Source organism: Parasteatoda tepidariorum, chromosome 8 (genome assembly GCF_043381705.1).
Source record: "Parasteatoda tepidariorum isolate YZ-2023 chromosome 8, CAS_Ptep_4.0, whole genome shotgun sequence".
Classification (NCBI taxonomy): domain Eukaryota; kingdom Metazoa; phylum Arthropoda; class Arachnida; order Araneae; family Theridiidae; genus Parasteatoda; species Parasteatoda tepidariorum.
Genome location: NC_092211.1, coordinates 7,225,564 through 7,235,041, shown reverse-complemented (window position 1 = coordinate 7,235,041; position 9,478 = coordinate 7,225,564). Strand labels below are relative to the sequence as shown.

Genomic DNA, 9,478 nt, shown 5'->3' with positions numbered 1-9,478 from the left:
AAATTCATGTTTATTAATTACTTTCTACAGCTATGCAAGTCTATATTAACACAGCATTAAATGTTTACTTTAATCTGTACTTTCAATCTCAAGAATCAAAACATTTTTAAAAATGTAATTTCAAATGTGTTGGAATTTAACACACACCAAAAAAGTAATTTCCTTAACTAAAATTAATCAATGCAGCAATTTATTTAAATTAAATTTTAATACTAAGAAAAGAAAATAATAAAAGTATCAAAAATTTAAAACACTGTTTTTTAACTTTTAAAATCAATATATATAGATAAAAAAAATTAGTTGATTTAAATCAATGATTTTTTTAAAATAATCATTTGAAAATTATTCAATCTATCATACTTATGACTATGTAGCATGTTATTACTAATGTTTTTCCTTATTGTTTTTTAATAAAAGGAGAGCATATTGCTTTTTTATGCTCATATTATAGTGGATTTATAAATAATTAAAATAAGCTTTCTTTTTATAAATTTATTAGTAATTAGTTTGCAGTTGCGAATCCTCTGCACTTTTTTTTGTCTAATTTCTGCATTTTTATTACTAGAGGTTGGCAGCTATATATAGGTATAAACTATAAATCTATTTATATATTATATGGAGGGGCTAAGCCCATGTCCGTGGGTTCGAACCCCGCCGGCTGAAGATTCCCATTGTGGTAAAGTAACTGGTGCACGTTATATCTGTCGAGCCGCAAAAGTCCTCCGCGTTTCCATAACAAATCAATACCTCTGGGGGTACTGGATCGATCAATCTCTGATTCAGGTCAAAATTACGATTTGTGGATGAATGAATGGGTCCGCCCTATAAGCGGGTGCGACGTATTGTGTGGCAGAAGTCTAATTCTTGGCCATAGGTGATGCTACTGAAAAACAAGAATCGCACACTCTGGCCTTAAATTTGCTTGGTTTCATCAAACAGGCTTGCCCGTGTGGCAGGTGGCATTAGAAACAACAACATATATTGTATAGTTTGCAGAGTGGTAATTGTGGTTAAATATGAAAGCAGGTAGAAATGTGACTTAAGGGAGGAGACTCTAAGAATGGAAGGTCTTGGGGTGGTCTATGTACATAAAGGATGGAGTAATAAAATCGGAATACAAAAGCTATGGTGAAATGAAATATGTACATAATCAGCGGTGAGACTTCTCTTCACAGAAGAGACAAAATATGATAAAATAAGATTTTTTTACATAATTTGAAGAAAAAAAATAGTTTTATGGGGCTTATTGATTCAGAGAATATCGCAATAGTGAGATGTGGATAACATTAATCGTAGCAGCGGGAGCACAAAACATTATTGTAATGCAGGGAGTTATTGTGGTATTGGATATCATAGTAGTGAGAATTTACTGTACATTGGTAAAAAACAATTACATTTATTTTATTTATTGTAAAGGTTACATTAAAAAAAAGGCTAATTATTATTATTTATTTTTTTGTGAAATAAAGATGAAACAAAGTGAAAAAATATACATTAAAAGTAAAATATACAAAATTAAATTTAATATTTTTGTGAAATTAAATAATAATTAAATAATATATAGAATTAAAATAATATATAGTGAACACTCGATACACGATACAACAATAACTCTCTCTCTATTACAATAATATTTTGTGGTCCCGACGAGCTTTCATATGAATTATTGTTATTCTCCTCTCAATGTTACGATATTCTCTTAAACAATAAACCCCTGTAAAATGATTTTTTTTTCTGACAGGAAAAGACTCACTGTTGACCACTCCAAAAGCTTCTATTCTAAGAATTTACTGAACATTGAAAAAATTTTAAAAAAAATTCCATTTATTTTATTTATGTATATATTTTTTTGTAAAATAATGAGACTCGTTTTTGTGTCTTAATTGTAAAGTGTCTTATATATAATTATAGGTTATCCAGGTATCAGCAGTTTAAAGATTTCCACAAGCGCATCCTTGTAGCTACCAATCTATTTGGAAGAGGAATGGATATTGAGAGAGTTAATATTGTTTTTAACTACGACATGCCAGAAGATTCAGATACTTATTTGCACAGGGTGAGTTTTTTTATTTTTCCTTCCTCTCCGTGTAACGCAAATGCGGATTAGTTCAATCGAAAAAGTTCTCCACGAAAGCAAATTTTTTCCCAATACTTAATCCTTGTCTTCTGGATTGGGTTCAAAATGACAAGGCCACGAAGTCAAATGTTAGTCGTCGTAAACCTGAATTCGGGTCGGTTGTTCAACGCCAGTTATATGGGGTTTTTTTTTAAAAAATAAAAATACTTATGGCTGGTAGGGAACTGGCCCCATGTCCAAGAGGTTGTGGGTTCGATCCTCGCCGCCCTAAGAAGTGTAGAAAATGGTGACTGATGCATGTGAAATCTGTCGCGGTCACAAAGCCCTCCATGTTCCCATAACAAATCGTGCCTCTGGGGGTAGACAGATTTAGAAGTGAGCAGATCTAAAGAGCAGGGCACATCGACCGGAGGTCTATTATACCCAAACCCTGAAACATGATTAGCAAAAAACCCTTATGGCTGAAATAAAATTTAGCTGACACTTTCCGGGAACATCTTGCAGTGTTGCCCTAATTGCTCAAATCTTTGAGCAGAATAGGGTCTATTCTGCCCAATACTTACCCCACAGTCACAAGTCTCTTCAAAATGACACAGCCTCCACAAAGAGGATTAGATTCAATACCCATTACTTATAGAGGTGTCTCCTAAGGTGCATAGTGTTTTTAAAAAGTGCTTAATGATATTTTTTCTTTACCCTGTCGATTTTCGCCACATAATATGCAAAAGCGTGCTTTTCACATTGTTTTATTCAACGTTTTCACAATTCATTCGACCACTATCAATTTCAGGGTACTGCCAGTCTGTAGCGTATGAAAGCGCCAATCATTTTACGTGTTTAATGAAATACCCGGGATTTCGCATGTGCGTCAAAAATCTCACCAAACTCAGCTCAGTAGAGCCGTGTGCGGTTAGATTATTGCACTCTCTCGTGCAACTCTGCTACATTTTGCAAGATATTCTCAATTTCAGACATCATTTTTCCACCCTCTGATATCGAACCGAGAAATCTCTCGAATAAAATAATAAATGTATCTTTTTAAGTGCAGTTATGATTTAATAAATAATTAACTTTTCAGCTATTAATTTTATTATAGGCACTTTAAGTAGTATAACAATAGAATTAAAAGTGCAGCATTAAATTAAATAATATACGTTAAAGATAATTTAAAACTTATGTTTTTAATACCATACAAATAAAATTTTTAAAGATTAATTAAAAAATAGCATACAAAATTCAATAAAGCATCTTACTCAGTTCTTCAATATTATATTAAACCAATTTAAGAAACTATCATAACATGGATTCAATGATCTATTTTTATTTCCAAAATTTTTTAGATAGGCCTGAACCTAAAATCTGCTTAAATTAACATATTTTATACAGGGATGAGATTTTTCCGCTTTTTAGCGGATTTCCGCATTTTTCACTTTTATCTTTTGAATTTCAGTTTTTTTTAAATCAAAAATGCAGATTTTTCTAAAAATTTCACTTTTTTTTTTATAAGTATTTCGCTTTTTCAGAAAATTTACCGATTTTCAAAGAGAAACAGAAAATTCAAACTACATAGCTAGCAATCCTTTCTCATTTTTACTTATTATAGCTATTTTCTCCCCTTTTACTCGCAGCAGATAAGATTTTCCGAATTTTTTACCCGCCCTCCAGATAGGTCCGATTTTTGTAGTTCAAACGACGCTGCTTTTGACGAGCCTTTTAGAGGTCCCAAGCCTGGAATCTGCTAATACAGTGAAACCTGCCAAGTTGACCACCCTTGTAAGTTGAGCACCTGCATAAGTTGACCTCAATTATCAAGAGCGGAATTTTCCCTATATAATATAAAGAAGCAAAACCTTTGTAGCTTGACCATCTGTCTATCTTGTATGTTGACCACTGAAATAAGTCAATTTTGTCTATGAGTATTATGAAATTCTATTCTGAAACCCTCATAAGTTGACCAGGAAAAAAAATTCAGAAAATTTTCTGTCATTTTTGCAATGTATGTTAAAATTTCACTTGTTTGGTAAAATAGTGTAAAAAGCTAATCTAAACCCTTTTGTGAGTTGACCATCAGGGGAAACTGTAAGGGGTCAGCTTTTGACCATTTCTTTCATCCGTTCATTGAAAACAGGTGTGTTAGTTGAAAAGTTGCTCTTCCAGTTGCAATAGTGAGCATTTGAATAAATGAATGCTCTGAAATATGCTTTGATCCTTTATTTATGGTCTTTGATCTTTAAGTGTAGTAAATAAATTTTAAAGTGTTCAAATAATTTTATTTTGTTAAAGTTTTCAAATTACATGTTTTCGTGTTCTGATATTTTAAGAAATTATATTTATTAAACACTTCACATGCATAACTAACCAAATAATTTTTTAAAAAAAAATTAGTTAAATATTAGAATTATATGTATCAAATTGAAGTTCATTCAGGGTTAAACACATTTCTTAACATATTCATTTGCATATTTTCTGAATAAAATTTTAAAGTCAAGTAAAAAAAAAATTTAATATATAGCAACATGATATAGGAAACGAAAAAGTAAACAATGACCCACCCCCTCTATAAGTTGACCACTTGTCTAAGTTGACCACTAAAACAATGCACCACAAGTGGTCAACTTACACAAGTTTTACTGTATCTCGATTCTTATTCACGCGATTTGAATATTGTACGCTGCGATTCGTATTAACGCCTTTTTAAAGACCTATATAGCGATTCGTATTCACGCAAGTTTAAAATTAATGTCTTGATTTGCTCATGCGGTTTATAATATCAAACATTGATTTTCGTATTTATACGTGATTTTAAAATAAGGCATTGGGATTCGCATTCACGCATTCTAAAAATTATACATCATAATTCTTATTTATGCAATCTAAAAGTTACGCATCATGATTCGTATTTACGCGATCTAAAAATTATGAATTGTGATTTGTATTTACGCGTTTTAAAAATTCTATATCCCAGTTTCTATTCTAATGTTCTAACCATAGCTTTTATCTAATTTAAAAGTTACACATTGCTATTCGAATTCAGGTGGTTTAAAAATTGTACATTACGATTCATATTCATGGGAAAATCCAATGTCTCAATTTATATTAATGCCAATTTAAAGATCATTTATGTTGAGTTGGTTTTTAAATCTTGTATGAACTAAAGTTTTCTTAAATTAGTTTCTCTAAAGGAGTCTTCATTGGAAATTATGTTGAATACGTATAATCATGTACTCTAATTAGGTATCCATTATTTAGGTTGCTCGTGCTGGTCGATTTGGGACTAAAGGTTTAGCCATAACTTTTGTTTCTGATGAATCAGATGCCAAAATACTGAATGAAGTTCAAGAAAGATTTGATGTTAACATTTCTGAATTACCTGAAGAAATTGACATTTCTTCCTACAGTAAGTCATTTTATTTCACAGATGTGCTTATTTTTAATTTATGTTTTTTTAAAGCCCATAGATGGAAAAAAATTTTCGAGGCTTGTAAAAAGTACTTAATTTTCTATCTTTTAAAAAGAGCCTTTTTTCTTTGCCGTGTCGATTGTCTTTTTTAAATTACAAAAAATACATGATTTTCACAATTTCCTCTTCAATATTAATCATAAACTAGTTATTTTATCATTGATTATGTAATGTTTTTCAATTTTAAGAACCTTAAACGATAGAAAAATGTTTTATTACTGAACATATCCTAATTGATTTTTTTTATGAAAGTGATTTGAATTATTTTTTTGAGTGTTTTCAAGGTGCTTATTTTTTGTTGAAAAATCTGGCTACCCACCCTGACAAAAAATGAAATTACCTTCTTGCAAATGGAATCCTTTTTTCTTATAATGTGCTAATTTTTTATGTTTTAACATGTTAATTTTAAAAATACAGTGTAAATTAGAAATATATCAATCGAAATTTTTTCCATGTGGAAATTTATTGTACTTGTAAAATGTACAGTCTTTTAATTTTAATAGGGTATCTGCGCATCTGGAAAGTCGTGGATTTGGGTTGCCGAGAATCTAATTTTTAAAATGGAATTTATTTACCCTTTCCTTATTTCGCACAGTGTTCCAAATATCTGAGTTTGTAACGAAATCACCACTTACAGTCATATTTTATTAAAATACAAAATGTTTTCATCGTGTTCTTTAAAAATTATGTTCTTTCAAAAAATGAAAGAAAAAACATCATTTCTAGAAAGAATTATCTTTTAAACTCTTGTGATTTCAGATTTAAAAAGTGCAAATCCGAAACCTTTTTGTGATATTTTTCTTTTATTGTAATCACTTTTATTTAAAATAGAATTCGCATTTATTTAGTACTCATTTATTTAGTAGTTATAAAAAGTGTAATAATCACTTTTATTTAGTGTTGCATACTTTGCAGATTGGTATTCGGTAATATAATCATTGTTTGGTTTACAATTTTTGACCCACCCAAATGGCCCTTCTTTTTTTTTAATTTCATTAAGGAATTTTGGACTCATGGAAATTTTTTTAACAGTATAATCAAAATCTACCTTTTCATCAAAAATCGTTTTCTTATTTGACTCATAAATATTAATACATAATACGCAAATAAACATATCAAAACTTAGTGTATTTAGATAAATATGTATGTTACTTTAAATTAATTTAACAATTTTTCTTGCTTCAACATTTTGAAAAATTAAAGCTTTGTTATTTGTTCAGAATTCAGCATGTGCCTAGTGCAGACTAAAATAACTTTTTCTTTCTTTTATCTCCTTAACAGATAAGTTCTCAAATACAAATAAAATAAGCATATACAATTATAATATTAAAAGTAGAATTTTATAGTTCTTTTCAAAAGAATATTTTTGTTTTATAAAATATACAAATGGATTTATTATAATATTTTATTAGTAGTTATATTTTAATCTACAAAATAATCATTGCAGAGTGGTAATTATGGTTAAATATGAAATCAGGTAGAAATGTTACATCTGTGACTTCTTAAAGAGATAAGGGAGGCAACTCTTAGAATGGAAGGTCTAGAGCGAATTGAACTTCTTTTAAAACATCTGTGATTTCGTAATTTTTTTTAAATCTATTTATTTTTATTTATCAATTTAAAATTTTAGTTTAAGACTTTTTATGTTACACTTTTGAGAAGAAATAAAATAGGTTTAAATAGCTACATATATCTGACAGTATTTAGATATTTGATATTTTTTTTCAGCTATTTTATTGCTTCAACTCTTTCTTTACTCTGTTTTTTCAGTTTAAAACCTATAAATATGAAGATGCAGAGTTAATAAGTTTTGGTTATACCTATCACTTCAATTAATGTTATTATAATGCTTTTTTAAATTTACCGTTTTATTTTTGTCGGTGAAAATAGTAACTTCGGTAAGTCATGAAAAATTCTAGGAATTATTCACGTACGTAAAGTCATGGATTTGAAATATTAAGGTTGTTGTCAAAAGGAAATAAAATAAGTAATTTTTCCAAAATCATTGTTGGTCAAATCTTTAAGTTAGAGAAGTTATGTTTCATACCAATTTTAACTAAAAGAAAATTTCAATAATAACTTTTTCATGACTGTATGTTAAAAGTGTAGCCTGAGAACAAAGTACAGTCTGTGTGTGCAGCCTTCTAACTAAAAGCAGGGTATCCACGCATCTGAAAAGTCATGAATTTCGGTATTGAACAAAATTTGTCATGATTTTAACTATTTTTTTTAAAGAAAAATTATGGAAAGTCATAGATTTAGGTCACTGAAAAATCTAATTTTTAAAATGGAATTTAGAAATACCCCTCCCCCCCCCCCCNTATCTGAATTTGTAATAAAATCCCCTCTCACAGTCATTTTATTAAAATATAAAATGTTTTTATCCTGCTTTTTGAAAGTTATGGTGTTCTTTCAAAAAATGAAAGAAAGAACATTTCTAGAGCGAATTATCTTTTAAACTTCTGTTATTGCAGAATTTTTTTTTATTTTATCAATTTAAAATTCTAGCTAAAGCAGAAGCCAGTCATTTGGGGAATTTTTTTTAATTCTGAAATGAGAACAGAAAAATCAGGAGTATTTCTTTCCTTTCAGATAAACAAGAAAAGTATTTGTAGAATGTAATTCTTTAAGAAAAAAAAAGAGGGAAAAAAATTATTTGCTTTTGTATTTTTTTCAGCTGTTTTAGTGCTTCAACTCTTTCTTTACTCTGTTTTTTAACTTTAAAATCCATAAATATGAAGATGCAGAGTTAATAACAGTTTTGGTTTTACCCATCATTTCAATTAATGTTATTATAATGCTCTTTTAAATCTATTGTGTTTTTGTCAGAGAAAATAGTAACTTCGTTAACAAGTGAATTTCAAAATCTAAAATGTAGCAGATTGAACATTTACAAACACTGCATTTTGGCGTACCAATGTTCCGGGGCGTATGAAAGCTCCAATTATTTAACATGTCTGGTGAGATATTTACGGGTCTGCGTGTGCATGTACTGAACAGGATTTAGTGGGAATTATTCTTGTACTCTCCTGTGCAACTCTGCTTCACAAGAGATTCTCAGTTTCAGGCTTCATTTTCCACCCTATGAAATGAAACTGAAAAATCTCGCAATCTTTTTTTGGGGTGGCTTATGTAGCCAGAAACTACTTATTTTATCTTGATCATCTAAAGTTTTAGTAAATTATTTTGGTTTTTGTTATTGTATGTAGTGCATTAAAAAATATTTTTAGTGCTTAAAAGGTGCTTATTTTTTATTGAAAGATTTGGCTACGCACCCTGAAAAAATTATAAAATGCAAACTCTTTTATTTATGTTGGGTGTAAATGTAACTTAATGTAAAAATTGAATATTTTTAGTTTTTGAAAGTTGCATTAAGGCTGTGCACCCCTAATGTATGTAGTAAATCAATTGATGTTTTTTTTTTTTTTTTCAGTTGAAGGAAGGTAAACGATCTCTGGACTATTACTGTGACTGCATACAGATACTATGCACCCCTTTTTTTTTGTTCATTCATTCATCGTTGTTAACATTTACCACAGATGTGTAATAAATGCTTCATTTTTAAAAAATAGTTTTGACTTTTATTGTAAATATTCTAGCATTTCAAAATAAAGTTTCTTTTTTCATCTTTTTTTCCCCTTTGTTTTAATTTTTATCTTTTACTAGTTTTTATGACCGTGATAAAAATCTCAACTTTCTTAAAAGTTCAAAAGTGACATTTGAATTTATTACTGGACTGGGTTTTATAAAACTAAAAGAAATCTTCCATTTTTATTGCTCTCCTACATGTGTGCAGTCATATTAAAGAGCTATTCGAGTAGATAGCTAAACGAGTAAATCAAATTTGCAAACCTATATATTGTATGGTTATTTCACCAGTCTGGTTCTCCATTACATAAGCAAATTTTTTACATGCAGTGTGAATGGCCTTTAATTCCAAT

At 29.3% G+C, this 9,478-nt stretch overlaps 1 protein-coding gene across 1 annotated transcript in view; it reads left to right on the top strand.

Annotated features, from left to right (window-relative positions):
• The window catches only part of LOC107436222 (ATP-dependent RNA helicase 25E), a 38,951-nt gene extending 29,782 nt beyond the window's left edge, over window positions 1-9,169 (top strand). The window contains exons 8-10 of the mRNA XM_016047848.3: window positions 1,912-2,056; window positions 5,327-5,474; window positions 8,971-9,169. Coding sequence (XP_015903334.1) covers window positions 1,912-2,056; window positions 5,327-5,474; window positions 8,971-8,984 — 307 coding nt within the window. The 3' untranslated portion in view covers window positions 8,985-9,169. The remainder of the gene's footprint in view (window positions 1-1,911; window positions 2,057-5,326; window positions 5,475-8,970) is intronic.
• Window positions 9,170-9,478: the final 309 nt, after the last annotated feature.